At 35.8% G+C, this 16115-nt stretch overlaps 1 protein-coding gene across 4 annotated transcripts in view; it reads left to right on the top strand.

Annotated features, from left to right (window-relative positions):
- heatr1 (HEAT repeat containing 1) overlaps nt 1–16115 on the top strand; it is an 85368-nt gene that overhangs the window by 47703 nt on the left and 21550 nt on the right. The window contains exons 28-32 of one of the 4 annotated variants that reach the window (XM_062030717.1): nt 64–206; nt 3928–4056; nt 5024–5248; nt 10148–10286; nt 12528–12715. In XM_062030717.1, the coding sequence (XP_061886701.1) occupies nt 64–206; nt 3928–4056; nt 5024–5248; nt 10148–10286; nt 12528–12715 (824 nt within the window). The remainder of the gene's footprint in view (nt 1–63; nt 207–3927; nt 4057–5023; nt 5249–10147; nt 10287–12527; nt 12716–16115) is intronic. The other 3 variants (XM_062030719.1, XM_062030720.1, XM_062030718.1) reach the window with 3 other exon arrangements.

The following is a 16115-nucleotide window of genomic DNA, read 5'->3' as shown; positions in this document are numbered from 1 at the left end:
ATGAATGTTGTTGTTGTTATTCTCACCTCCACCTGGGTGGGCGGGGTTTAACGCGCCTTGAAGGATCTGATTGTGGACTTGCAGACCTCCTGGATGAAGACAAGTTCAGCGTGGAGTTGGTGGTCCAGTGTGTGCGAGTGTCCGACGTGCCGCAAACCCACCATCACGCTCTGCTGCTGCTCGGCGCCATCGCCAACATTTTTCCTGTGAGTATTTGGACTTTTTTTTTTTTTTTTTTATCAATCAATCCAACAAACCAATACACAACAATACCATTGTCAGGTTCAAACACTGATGACATCTATTAAACAAGACAAGAAGCAAGGAATTAAACAGAAACAGAATGAAATTTGGCTCAATTGAGGAGAAACGTCTGGGCTGTGTTCTTGTACAGTCTCCGCCGCGCTCTGACGAAAGATTGTACGCCTCCTCTTTTATTTGGACTTTCCCTGATTACATGGCAACAGCGGTTTCTAAGGGAGGGGGGTCGTAAACAGCCGTCGCCTTTGGTTACAAAACAGTTCAAAGAAAAGGTCGTAAAACAGTTCAAAGAAGAGGTGCCTTGAGCTTGGGCAGGTCCTGCTTTCTCTCTGCTTTGTAGATGTCGGGTCAAAACAAAATCTTTCTGTGGATTACAGTACATCGAAGAAACAGAACACCTTCATGTTAGCTTTTGTCCTCTCGCAGGGCGAGCTGAACTCAATGTAACACAAAGTTTTGTGACAACTTAGATACAATTATTCTGACAACCATAACTATGCAATCCAATTCCAGAACCGAAGCCGAGCCAGCAACACTCAGAAGTGCAATAAACCGAGCAATTGAGAGGAGACACAAACACCACACACAACAATCTAAAAGTAGTGAAACAAAAATGAATATTATCAACAACAGTATCAATATTAGTTACAATTTCAACATAGCAGTGATTAAAAATCCCTCATTGACATTATCATTAAACATTTATAAAATTTTTAAAAAAAGAACAATAGTGTGACAGTGGCTTACACTTGCATGGCATCTCATAAGCTTGACAACACACTGTGTCCAATATTTTCCACAAAAATAAAATAAGTCATATCTTTGCTTCATTTAATAGTTGAAACAAATTTAAATAATGGATCTTTTCCTTTTTCCGTCATTCTTTTTCTTTTGTTTTTGTGTGTGTACGATTGTTAATACGTATAATCTGCACTGTTAAACTGATCACACACAATGGTTGATGGTTGATTATATGACCCAAATAAACATTCATTCATTCAATCTGCTTGAAATAAATACAAGGTTTTTATCTTATTTTTCTTAAGATTTTATTTTTTTATTTTTTTTGCATAACGTTTTCATTAGAGATGCCGATATACGCGTTAAAATGTAATATCGGAAATTATCGGTATCGTTTTTTTTATTATCGGTATCGTTTTTTTTTGTTTTTTTTTAAATTTAATTAAATTTTTTTATTAAATCCACATAAAAAACACAAGATACACTTACAATTAGTGCACCAACCCAAAAAACCTCCCTCCTCATTCACACAAAAGGGTTGTTTCTTTCTGTTATCAATATTCTGCTTCCTACATTATATATCAATATATATCAATACAGTCTGCAAGGGATACAGTCCGTAAGCACACATGATTGTGCGTGCTGCTGCTCCACTAATAGTACTAACCTTTAACAGTTAATTTGACTCATTTTCATTCATTACTAGTTTCTATGTAACTGTTTTTATATTGTTTTACTTTCTTTTTTATTCAAGAAAATGTTTTTAATTTATTTATCTTATTTTACAAATTTTTAAAAAAAGTACCTTATCTTCACCATACCTGGTTGTCCAAATTAGGCATAATAATGTGTTAATTCCACGACTGTATATATCGGTTGATATCGGTATCGGTTGATATCGGTATCGGTAATTAAAGAGTTGGACAATGTCGGAATATCGGATATCGGCAAAAAGCCATTATCGGACATCCCTAATTTTCATTCTAGCTGATGTTTTCAGTTCCATTTTTGAAATAAAGTGGGCCCTATGTTGGTTTCAATCTATCTTTGAAACACTTCCTTGCTCTCTAAATAATATGTACTGGATATGCATGGGATGGCAGCACGGTGTCAGAGGGGTTAGTGCACACCTGGGCATTCTGCGGCCCGCAGTGCGTCCCTGTCCGGCCCGCGTGAGGCCAATCATAAATTACAAAATACGTTTAAAAAAGTATTTTTGTCGACTGTGCAATACAACGGTGCTGCTTTTGTTTTGAAAATCGTTATTTGTATTACTTCCGTGTGGACGTATGCGCGTGCGTGCGTGATTGTGAGTGAATGTGAACAGCTGCAATCACAAATGACAAAATAAAGTTGAAAAAACACCTATGTCGTGCGCGCAATACAACTGTGCTGCTTTTATTTTGAAAAGTGTTATTTATGGGCGTGTGTAACCTGCGAGTGAAGGTGCACATGCAGCGACAAGTGATGCACGGTTTACACCCGAGACGCTAAAAAGAGAAAAGTTGATGAGGAATGGCGTGTTTCCAACAAGACATGGACTGCCGAGCAACGTTCCCTCTAAGGTGCGCGCCTGCGCAATTGCGCACTGCTCGAGCGTCCGCTGCGCGCAGCAATTATATGCCGCGCACCAAATCAAATCCCAACTGAATTCTAAACAAAATAAACACATTTATTCTGTGTCATTTTGCAATTCAACTTTGAGTGACAGTGACAACAAGCGGCCCTAACGGTGTTCGTCAATTGAACACCGTTCAATTATTGTAACGTCTATCGAGATGCTTCGAGGACAGGAATTATATCCATCACTTTATTGAGCAAAACTGTTTATATTCGGACATAACCACACCAAAAACATGAGTAAAAAACTTCTATCTGGAAAAACTAGTCATTTTCTGCCGTACAAACCAGGCCAAAACCAACTTGTCATCTGTCACCAGCACTAAACCACTGGTGCGTTTATGGCCACGCAAAAAGTCGGACAACTCAAACACCACACAAAGTTACACTATGACTCCTCAGTCATACGTGTGCTTATTTTACTGTCATTTATTATTAATGTTAATTTATTGATATTAATCATGGAATGCTGTTACTAGAGAAAGTTACAGGAATGCACACTTCATCTTATGATTACATTTCATTGTGCAACATGAGGATGTTTAAGGGGAACTAAATGTGATCTCTGAAAGGGGTACAAATGATTTCCAAAGCAGTGCTTTTGGTATAAAGTTAAGTTAGGTTAAATGAAAGTATTATTATTATTATTTTTATTATTATTTATCTTATATATTATTATTATTATTATTTATCTTATATATCAAAAATAATATTGAGCAAAATTTAATTGAAATATTGTCGATGTGGCCCTCCAGCAGTGCTCGGGTTGCTCATGCGGCCCCCGGTAAAAATTAACTGCCCACCCCTGGGTTAGTGCGTCTGCCTCACAATACGAAGGTCCTGGGTTCGATCCTGCGCTCGAGATCTTTCTGTGTGGAGTTTGCATGTTCTCCCCGTGACTGTGTGGGTTCTACTCCGGCTTCCTCCCACCTCCAAAGACATGCACCTGGGGATAGGCCCCTCCCACCTCCAAAGATGGGAGGGATAGGTTGATTGGCAACACTAAATGGTCCCTAGTGTGTGAATGTTGTCCATCTGTGTTGGCCCTGTGATGAGGTGGTGACTTGTCCAGGGTGTACCCCGCCTTCCGCCCGAATGCAGCTGAGATAGGCTCCAGCACCCCCCGCGACCCCGAACGGGACAAGCGGTAGAAAATGGATGGATGGACTCATTATTATCTCAACTAAATGCAGTTTTTTCTGCAGATATCATCTCCATAGCTTGTGTGTACCAGTCAGAATGTGTTTTGTATTTGGACTTTTTCACGGCATCTCTGATGACGTCCGGTTCCTTGTGGCCTCCCAGGAGAAAGTTCTGCACAACATCATGTCCATCTTCACCTTCATGGGCTCCAACATCATGCGACTGGACGACTCCTACAGCTTCAGAGTCATCGACAAGACCGTCGAGATGGTGATCCCCGCTCTGATCCAGGTGGGCGCATGGCAGCTTTGCTCCCGTTAAATCTGGACCAGGGGCCGTACTTATCAAGCTTCTTTTACACTTAAGTCCTGAGAATTTGCGAAATTTAGTCCTACTCTCAAACTTAAGAATAAAAGCTTTTTATCAACGTTCTTAAGTCTAAGAATCACTCCTACTCTCCACGATATTTAAGAGACCTTCAGAGGTGTCTTAAGTGGTTAGGAGTTGCCAGCAGGGGATGGCACTGAGGCGAGAGAGACGTGCGCCAACGTTCAGGGAACGGAACAATGTTTTTTGTTTTTTTTGATGACGAGCAGCTGATCAAACAGTATCGTTTAGACAGAGCGGATATTATTTTTGTCACAGATTTAATACTTTTCGATTCCATGTTGATTTCTGCATGTGTCTGCAGTGGGCTAGTATATATAGAGCCACCCACACCAGTTTCAAATTAGTTGCCTAATTAATGAATTGGAAAGAAAATGTTATGACAGTAGCGTATGTGTGTGGCCGTGAGGTGAGTGACGTCAGTGAGTGTGTGGGCGAGAGAAGAGAGGGAGCGGTAGCGTGAGTGCCGGCGGGGACTACCGGTAGTTTGTTTTGTATTATTTTGTAGTTTATTGTCAAAATATACACTCCCATTGTCCACTTCAATATTTCCAAGATATTTCTTTATTCTTAGACAACGGATTCCCTTCCGTGATTGGTCATTTCTATGGACACAGAAATGACGTCACCTAAAATTGCGTTTACGGCACATAGTAATGTCGTAATTCAGCTCTGAGTGTGACACTTAAGATTCAGTCCTACACTTCGCTGAAAGTGTGAGTAAGACGCTTGATAACTAACTTTTAAGTGCAGCTTCCAGCGAAGAATTTATTTACTCTTAAGTCAACTCTTAGCAGACTTCTTAGGAGTAATTCTAAGAAGCTTGATAAGTACGGCCCCTGATCTTCCTGTGTTCTCGCCCCTCCCCCAGGCCAGCGGCCTATCAGGCGACAGTTCATTGGCTCACATGGACGCCGTGGTGACCAGGATTGTGCACGTGTTTGCCGACGCGCTCCCTCATGTTCCCGAGCATCGGCGGCTGCCCGTCCTCTCCAAGCTGGTGACCACTCTGGGCCCCGACCGCTTCCTCTGGGTCCTAATGCTCCTCCTGTTCAAGCTCCACGTCACTCAGGTCGCCAGCTCGCAGAGTGAAAAGGCAAGATCTTTTTTTTTCTTTCTTTTGGCGGAAAACTATCACAATTAGGGTTATACCGATACCAAAATGTATTTCAATACTTTTTGGTACTTTTCAAAATAAGAGGCACCCCAAAATTGCAATTTAGTCCTTAAATAAAATAGTGAACATACTAGACAACTTGTCTTTTAGTAGTAAGTAAACAAACCAAGATTCCTAATTAGTCTGCTGACGTATGCAGTAACACAGGGGTCACCAACGCGGTGCCCGCGGGCACCAGGTAGCCCGTAAGGACCAGATGAGTAGCCCGCTGGCCTGTTCTAAAAATAGCTCAAATAGCAGCACTTACCAGTGAGCTGCCTCTATTTTTTAATTGTATTTATTTACTAGCAAGCTGGTCTCTCTTTGCTCGACATTTTTAATTCTAAGAGAGACAAAACTCAAATAGAATTTGAAAATCCAAGAAAATATTTTAAAGACTTGGTCTTCACTTGTTTAAATAAATTCATACATTTTTTTACTTTGCTTCTTATAACTTTCAGAAAGACAATTTTAGAGAAAAAAATACAACCTTAAAAATGATTTTAGGATTTTTAAACACATATAACTTTTTACCTTTTAGATTCCTTCCTCTTCTTTCCTGACAATTTAAATCAATGTTCAAGTAAATTTATTTTTTATTGTAAAGAATAATAAATACATTTTAATTTAATTCTTCATTTTAGCTTCTGTTTTTTCGACGAAGAATATTTGTGAAATATTTCTTCAAACTTATTATGATTAAAATTCAAAAAAATTATCCTGGCAAATCTAGAAAATCTGTAGAATCAAATTTAAATCTTATTTCAAAGTCTTTTGAATTTCTTTAAAAAAAAATTTTTTTTCTGGAAAATCTAGAAGAAATAATGATTTGTCTTTGTTAGAAATATAGCTTGGTCCAATTTGTTATATATTCTAACAAAGTGTAGATTGGATTTTAACCTATTTAAAACATGTCATTAAAATTCTAAAATTAATCTTAATCAGGAAAAATTACTAATGATGTTCCATAAATTATTTTTTTAATTTTTTCAAAAAGATTCGAATTAGCTAGTTTTTCTCTTCTTTTTTTCGGTTGAATTTTGAATTTTAAAGAGTCGAAATTGAAGATAAACTATGTTTCAAAATGTAATTGTCATTTTTTTTTTGTATTTTCTCCCCTTTTAAACCATTCAATTAAGTGTAAATATAATTAATTATTAATAATAACATAGAGTTAAAGGTAAATTGAGCAAATTGGCTATTTCTGGCAATTTATTGAAGTGTGTATCAAACTGGTAGCCCTTCGCATTAATCACTACCCAAGAAGTAGCTCTTGCTTTCAAAAAGGTTGGTGACTCCTGCAGTAACATATTGTGTCATTTATCATTCTATTTTGTCAACATTACGAGGGACAAACTGTAAAAATGAATTATGAATCCACTTGTTCATTTACTGTTAATATCTGCTTATTTTCTGTTTCAACATGTTCTATCTACACTTCTGTTCAAATGTAATAATCACTTATTCTTCTCTTCTTTGATACGTTACATTAGTTTTGGATGATACCACACATATAGGTATCGATCCGATACCAAGTAGTTACAGGATCATGCATTGGTCATATTCAAAGTCTTCATGAGTCCAGGGACATATTTACTAACTTTTTAAACATAATATGAATTTTAAAAAAAGGAAAAAAGATTGTGTGACGATTAAAATTTTTGGTGTAATCAGAGTAGTATCAACTAGATACGCTCCCGTACTTGGTATCATTACAGTGGATGTCAGGTGTAGATCCACCCATGGCATTTGTTTACATTTTGATGCCAGTGAGCTATTGTATCCTCCTACGGTGTGCAGTGAAGCATGTTTCGCTATTCCGCGTCCTCCAGTGATAATCATACATGTAAGAAACATACTTTATTTGTCGCCATGGAGACGAGGATCGGCGATTTAGAAGTAGCTAAAACACTGCAGACTGCGGATGGATGTTAGCTGTCTTAAAGCAGCTCTTCCTGAGGGCGTTTCAGTGGTATAACTTCACCAAAACGCGTCCATTCTCCCTTTTCTGTCTACACACTGTGTCTGCTTGTAAGTACTCTGTGATTGTGCGCTGCCGAACATGCTCCTCTGCTCGTAAAACCAGCAATGTCACCACGTGACGAAGCAGTACTTATATAGTATAGTATAGTACCATTTTTGATTCATTAGTACCACGATACTATACCAATACCGTCATACTGTACAACCCTAATCGCAATATACTGTAAGTGTTTTATATCGCTCGATATCGATAATTATTGATTTTTTTTTAAAGACCTATGGAAAATAAGGAGCGGAAGAAAAATATATTAAATGCACACATTTTTATTTCAAATGTAGCTTCCTCTTATTATAATCTCTCAGCTGGCAAGGCAGAAAGGAAATGTCAACACAAGTGTGGAGAAAACTATGTAAACAAAATGGTAAAATCCCATTGAAAACTTAACAATAATCTCTTAAAATGAAGGTGCAAACATCATGAATATGTACGAAAAGCTTCATAAAGTGTAAGAAAGTAGTGCAAAGTGTGAAAATGTAAACAGAGAAACCTGAGAGGAACTATTATTTACTGTTTAGTGGCAGGAAGTTGCAGCTGTGCTCTAAAGGGTGAGCTCAGGCGGTGTGGTATTAGCGGTCTTGCCTCGCATCATGTACAGACCACATGGGTCTGACTAGGGATGATGTTTGATAAGAAATTATCGAGTTCGAGCCTATTATCGAATCCTCTTATCGAACCGATTCCTTATCGATTCTCTTATCGACTCCAGATAGGCTGTTGTATATGGAAAAAAACACACAATATTTGGTTTAACAAAAGCTCACTTTTGTTTTATAAGCAAAAAATAAAAATAAAATAAATAAATAAATATCGACTGTTAATAATTACACATTGACTGTTGTTACCCAAAGTATATTAAGTGGGATTTTTCAGAAAAACAAATATATACAGTCACACAAAAACAACCTGTCTCTGTGATCACTATAGGTCAGGGGTCACCAACCTTTTTGAAACCAATAGCTACTTCTTGGGTAGTGATTAATGCGAAGGGCTACCTGATACACACTTAAATAAATTGCCAGAAATAGCCAATTTGCTCAATTTACCTTTAACTCTATGTTATTATTAATAATGAATGATATTTACACTTAATTGAACGGTTTAAAAGAGGAGAAAACACGAAAAAATTGACAATTAAATTTTTAAACATAGTTTATCTTCAATTTCGACTCTTTAAAATTCAAAATTCAACCGAAAAAAAGAAGAGAAAAACTAGCTAATTCGAATCTTTTTGAAAAAATAAAAAAAATAATTTATGGAACATCATTAGTAATTTTTCCTGATTAAGTTTAATTTTAGAATTTTCATGACATGTTTTAAATAGGTTAAAAACCAATTTACACTTTGTTAGAATATATAACAAATTGGACCAAGCTATATTTCTAACAAAGACAAATCATTATTTCTTCTAGATTTTCCAGAACACAAATTTTAAAAGAAATTCAAAAGACTTTGAAATAAAATTTAAATTTGATTCTACAGATTTTCTAGATTTGCCAGAATATTTTTTTTGAATTTTAATCATAATAAGTTTAAAGAAATATTTCACAAATATTCTTCGTCGAAAAAACAGAAGCTAAAATGAAAAATTAAATTAAAATGTATTTATTATTCTTTACAATAAAAAAAAATAAAAAAACTTGAACATTGATTTACATTGTCAGGAAAGAAGAGGAAGGAATTTAAAAAGTAAAAAGGTATATGTGTTTAAAAATCCTAAAATCATTTTTAAGGTTGTATTTTTTCTCTAAAATTGTCTTTTTGAAAGTTATAAGAAGCAAAGTAAAACAAATAATGAATTTATTTAAACAAGTGAAGACCAAGTCTTTAAAATATTTTCTTGGATTTTCAAATTCTATTTGAGTTTTGTCTCTCTTAGAATTAAAAATGTCGGGCAAAGCGAGACCAGCTTGCTAGTAAATAGACAAAATGTAAAAAATAGAGGCAGCTCACTGGTAAGTGCTGCTATTTGAGCTGTTTTTAGAACAGGCCAGCGGGCTACTCATCTGGTCCTTACGGGCGACCTGGTGCCCGCGGGCACCGCGTTGGTGACCCCTGCTATAGGTGTATAGCCATGCCTTGAGGCGTTTTTTTCCGGTCCATTATTTTTGCTGCTTGTGTGACATCACAGGAAATGACATAGCTCAGTCATTAGACTGAGCTATGTCATTTCCTGTGATGTCCCACAGGGCATTTCTTGTGGGACGGGATTCGTTCCCAGGGATTCGAATAAAGAACCAACTCTTTTTCTTTACTATAGTGGCCTCGATAACGGGAACCGGTTCTCAAAAAGGGATTCGAGTCCATGGAATCGGTTCTTTTCTTATCGAACGGTTCTTTTCTTATCGAACAACCGGGCGAACCGGTTTCGAACATCATCCCTAGGTCTGACTACGGTCCCTTTTGGAAAAAAAACCCATAAACTGACTTTTTGCCTTTTATACACAATTCCTCCATTTTGACTTTCTCTTCTCACTCCATGCAAAGAGTCAACCAAACTTGATAGTCGATGCTGTCACCTGATTGGCCGTTGGTGTGTCACGTGATCACTTCCTGCGTTGCTCGATGACCAGACAGCGAGTGAATTTGTTCATGCAACCAACCTTGCTTCCATACTTCCGCTTCCTACCGATGACGGAGAAAATGATCAATTATTTTATTCAACACATTTGTATTGGTGTTATGTATCGCGATGTCATTTTATGGGCCAGCCCTACATGAAGGCATTGTGTCAGTGGCCATTCTTCCCACGTTCCACCTGCGCACAGTAATGATGGTGTTCTCCTGCCCTTCTTCAGGAAGAAGCTCTGGAGCGAGATGTGGACTTCTGGATGTCAGTGTGTTGTCACTTTGAGGTGTCTGAGCAGCTCACGTCTCTCATCAACATCCTCCACTTTCTCATGCAGCTGCCGGACGACAAGGACGACGGTGACAAATGTTTGTTTTCTTCATGTTTTCCTCTCTTTGTAATTCAAGTGTTTCCTATAGGTTGACAGTTGTATTGAATTGAATTGAAAGGACACACACTTCCTGTTGAGGGCCTTTCACATTAAGGTTCACAAAAATAAAATATAGAATGTTTTTTGTTCCATTTCGTTTAAATGATGTTTCTCTTAAATGCAATGGAATAGTTATATTAACTGTGTCTAATTAATACAATAATAACAATATGGTCCCTTAGATGAATCGATTAGGCTTCGATTTATATTCTGTGGCTTCAATTCATCGTTTAATGAGTCTAATTAATAATAATGGATAAAATGTGGACCACATAAAATAAGGTACAACAAGTTAAATAAACAAATAAAACAAATTAGAGGTAAAATATGAAAGTAAAGGGTAAATAGAAGGTAAAATAAGGTTAAGGTTAAAAGGTGGTCAATAGAAGGCATAATTAGGTTTAAAAAAGTTGGATCAAAGTTAAGTAGATTGCAAATAAAAGTTAAATAGATGCTTAGAGGTAAATATAATGTAAAACAAGGTAAATAAAAGGTAGACTGTATATACAAGTTAAATACAATGTAAAAGAAGGTAAATTGTAAATAAAATGTAAGGAAAAAGTTAAAGGAATGTAAATAAAAGAAAAAATAAAGTAAATGGAAGGTAAAAGAAAGTAAATAGAAGATAAATAAAAGGTAGATAGAAGGTTAATAAAGAGTAAATAGAATTTAAATGACATAAATAATAATAAAAAAGGTATGAATAGAAGGTAAAAGACGGTAAATAGAAGGTAGGTAAATCAAATGAATGATTAAAAAAAGGTATAAATACAAGGGAAATAAAAAGCAAAAGCAGGTAGGTAAACGAAGGTAAATAGAAGGTAAAAAAATGTAGGTAAAAGGTAAGAAGTGCAAATGAAAGGTACAAGAAGGTAAATACAAGGTAAAATAATTAGAAGTTTAATAAAAAGTAAAATATGGTAAGTCGAAGGTAAATATAGGGTTAATAGAAGGTAAATATAAATAGAAGGTAAAATAAGGTTAAAAAAAGGTAATTAAAAGGTATAAAAAAAAAGTTTTAAAGAAAGTTAAAAAAATGTAAAAGAAGGTAATGAAAGTTATGGCAAGTAGAAAAATGTCCCTAAAATATGCATTGATTGATTGATTGATTGAGACTTTTATTAGTAGGTTGCACAGTGAAGTACATATTCCGTACAATTGACCACTAAATGGTAACACCCCAATAAGTTGTTCAACTTGTTTAAGTCGGGGTCCACTTAAATGGATTCATGATACAGATATATACTATCATATATACTATCATCATAATACAGTCATCACACAAGATAATCACATTGAATTATTTACATTATTTACAATCAGGGGTGTGGGGGGGGGGGTAGGATATGGACATCAAGTAGTGGACATAGAGAGGAGAGAGAGAAAGAGAGAGAGAGAGAGAGAGAGAGACAGAGAGATCAGAAGGCATAAGAAAAAGTATCTACATTTGATTATTAGCAATCCGGGGAGGGTGTTAGTTTAGGGTTGTAGCTGCCTGAAGGTGAACTTTTATTGCGGTTTTGAAGGAGGATAGAGATGACCTTTCTTTTATACCTGTTGGGAGCGCATTCCACATTGATGTGGCATAGAAAGAGAATGAGTTAAGACCTTTGTTAGTTCGGAATCTGGGTTTAACGTGGTTAGTGGAGCTCCCCCTGGTGTTGTGGTTATGGCGGTCATTTACGTTAAGGAAGTAGTTTGACATGTAGGTAGCTAAACGAAGGTAAATAGAAGGTAAAAAAATGTAGGTAAAAGGTAAGAAGTGCAAATGAAAGGTACAAGAAGGTAAATACAAGGTAAAATAGTTAGAAGTTTAATAAAAAGTAAAATATGGTAAGTCAAAGGTAAATAGAGGGTTAATAGAAGGTAAATGAAAGGTTAAATATATAAATAAAGGTAAAATAAGGTTAAAAGAAGGTTACTAAAAGGTAAAAAAAAATTTTTTTAAAGAAAGTAAAAAAAATGTAAAAGAAGGTAATAAAAATTATGTCAAGTACAAAAATGTCCCTAAAATATTTATAAAGGCAATAGTGTGTTTTATCTGAGTAATGGAAGAAATGAAGGGATAGATGACTAAAATAATCCACAGCTGCAGCCCGGGTGTTGCTACTTCACCTACCTTGGGGCCCTGCAGGGAGCAGGAAAGGTGAGGGAAACTAACGAGCTGCATCCTCTGCAGCTGCCACCAAACACTCCCGAGGAGCGCAGAAGAAGAAGAAGAAGAAGGAGGAGGAAGAGGAAGAAGAAGAGGTGGAGGAGCTGATCTTCAGTGTGGACGCTCACAGCAGCAAAGATCTCAGACACTTCAAGTTCCTCTCAGTCTCCTTCTTGGCTCAGCTGCTGGCCTCAGACGCCTTCATCGGGAAGGTAAGTCTGGATTTATTATTACTTTGGCCCTTGGCATACATGTATTTATTATTACATTGGCCCTTGGCATACTTGTATTTATTATTACATTGGCCCTTGGCATACTTGTATTTATTATTACATTGGCCCTTGGCATACTTGTATTTATTATTACATTGGCCCTTGGCATACTTGTATTTATTATTACATTGGCCCTTGGCATACTTGTATTTATTATTACATTGGCCCTTGGCATACTTGTATTTATTATTACATTGGCCCTTGGCATACATGTATTTATTATTACATTGGCCCTTGGCATACTTGTATTTATTATTACATTGGCCCTTGGCATACATGTATTTATTATTACATTGGCCCTTGGCATACTTGTATTTATTATTACTTTGGCCCTTGGCATACTTGTATTTATTATTACTTTGGCCCTTGGCATACTTGTATTTATTATTACATTGGCCCTTGGCATACATGTATTTATTATTGCATTGGCCCTTGGCATACTTGTATTTATTTTTATATTGGCCCTTGGCATACTTGTATTTATTATTACATTGGCCCTTGGCATACTTGTATTTATTATTACATTGGCCCTTGGCATACTTGTATTTATTATTACATTGGCCCTTGGCATACTTGTATTTATTATTACATTGGCCCTTGGCATGCATGTATTTATTATTACATTGGCCCTTGGCATACATGTATTTATTATTACTTTGGCCCTTGGCATACATGTATTTATTATTACATTGGCCCTTGGCATACTTGTATTTATTATTACATTGGCCCTTGGCATACTTGTATTTATTATTACATTGGCCCTTGGCATACATGTATTTATTATTACATTGGCCCTTGGCATACTTGTATTTATTATTACTTTGGCCCTTGGCATACTTGTATTTATTATTACATTGGCCCTTGGCATACTTGTATTTATTATTACATTGGCCCTTGGCATACTTGTATTTATTATTACATTGACCCTTGGCATACTTGTATTTATTATTACATTGGCCCTTGGCATACATGTATTTATTATTGCATTGGCCTTTGGCATACTTGTATTTATTATTATATTGGCCCTTGGCATACTTGTATTTATTATTACATTGGCCCTTGGCATACTTGTATTTATTATTACATTGGCCCTTGGCATACTTGTATTTATTATTACATTGGCCCTTGGCATACTTGTATTTATTATTACATTGGCCCTTGGCATACATGTATTTATTATTACATTGGCCCTTGGCATACATGTATTTATTATTACTTTGGCCCTTGGCATACATGTATTTATTATTACATTGGCCCTTGGCATACTTGTATTTATTATTACATTGGCCCTTGGCATACCGGTACTTGTATTTATTATTACATTGGCCCTTGGCATACATGTATTTATTATTACATTGGCCCTTGGCATACTTGTATTTATTATTACATTGGCCCTTGGCATACTTGTATTTATTATTACATTGGCCCTTGGCATACTTGTATTTATTATTACATTGACCCTTGGCATACTTGTATTTATTATTACATTGGCCCTTGGCATACTTGTATTTATTATTACATTGGCCCTTGGCATACTTGTATTTATTATTACATTGGCCTTTGGCATACTTTTATTTATTATGACATTGGCCCTTGGCATACATGTATTTATTATTACATTGGCCCTTGGCATACTTGTATTTATTATTACATTGGCCCTTGGCATACTTGTATTTATTATTACATTGGCCCTTGGCATACATGTATTTATTATTAATTTGGCCCTTGGCATACTTGTATTTATTATTACATTGACCCTTGGCATACTTGTATTTATTATTACATTGGCCCTTGGCATTCTTGTATTTATTATTACATTGGCCCTTGGCATTCTTGTATTTATTATTACATTGGCCCTTGGCATACTTGTATTTATTATTACATTGGCCCTTGGCATACATGTATTTATTATTACATTGGCCCTTGGCATACTTGTATTTATTATTACATTGGCCCTTGGCATACTTGTATTTATTATTACATTGGCCTTTGGCATACTTGTATTTATTATTACATTGGCCCTTGGCATACTTGTATTTATTATTACATTGGCCCTTGGCATACTTGTATTTATTATTACATTGGCCCTTGGCATACTTGTATTCATTATTACATTGGCCCTTGGCATACTTGTATTTATTATTACATTGGCCCTTGGCATACTTGTATTTATTATTACATTGGCCCTTGGCATTCTTGTATTTATTATTACATTGGCCCTTGGCATACTTGTATTTATTATTACATTGGCCCTTGGCATACTTGTATTTATTATTACATTGACCCTTGGCATACTTGTATTTATTATTACATTGGCCCTTGGCATACATGTATTTATTATTACATTGGCCCTTGGCATACTTGTATTTATTATTACATTGGCCCTTGGCATACTTGTATTTATTATTACATTGGCCCTTGGCATACTTGTATTTATTATTACATTGGCCCTTGGCATACTTGTATTTATTATTACTTTGGCCCTTGGCATACATGTATTTATTATTACATTGGCCCTTGGTATACTTGTATTTATTATTACATTGGCCCTTGGCATACTTGTATTTATTATTACATTGGCCCTTGGAATACTTGTATTTATTCTTACATTGGCCCTTGGCATACATGTATTTATTATTACATTGGCCCTTGGCATACATGTATTTATTATTACATTGGCCCTTGGCATACATGTATTTATTATTACATTGGCCCTTGGAATACTTGTATTTATTATTACATTGGCCCTTGGCATACCTGTATTTATTATTACATTGGCCCTTGGCATACATGTATTTATTATTACATTGGCCCTTGGCATACATGTATTTATTATTACATTGGCCCTTGGCATACTTGTATTTATTATTACATTGGCCCTTGGAATACTTGTATTTATTTATTACATTGGCCCTTGGAATACTTGTATTTATTATTACATTGGCCCTTGGCATACTTGTATTTATTATTACATTGGCCCTTGGCATACATGTATTTATTATTACATTGGCCCTTGGAATACTTGTATTTATTCTTACATTGGCCCTTGGCATACATGTATTTATTATTACATTGGCCCTTGGCATACATGTATTTATTATTACATTGGCCCTTGGAATACTTGTATTTATTATTACATTGGCCCTTGGCATACTTGTATTTATTATTACATTGGCCCTTGGCATACTGTAAATATACAATGAGTAAACCAATAATTACTTTCCCGAGTCATTAATTACATTTGTTAAAAAGTAATTACATGACTAATTCATTTACTTTTTTGGCAAAGTAACAAGTAACTATAATCCCTTTTTTAAATTAATTAACTACTTTTGTTAAA

The sequence above is a fragment of the Entelurus aequoreus genome, linkage group LG21, assembly GCF_033978785.1.
Source record: "Entelurus aequoreus isolate RoL-2023_Sb linkage group LG21, RoL_Eaeq_v1.1, whole genome shotgun sequence".
NCBI classification, from domain to species: Eukaryota; Metazoa; Chordata; class Actinopteri; order Syngnathiformes; family Syngnathidae; genus Entelurus; species Entelurus aequoreus.
Note: the sequence above shows the minus strand (reverse complement) of the source record. Positions and strands in the feature narration are given on the sequence as shown.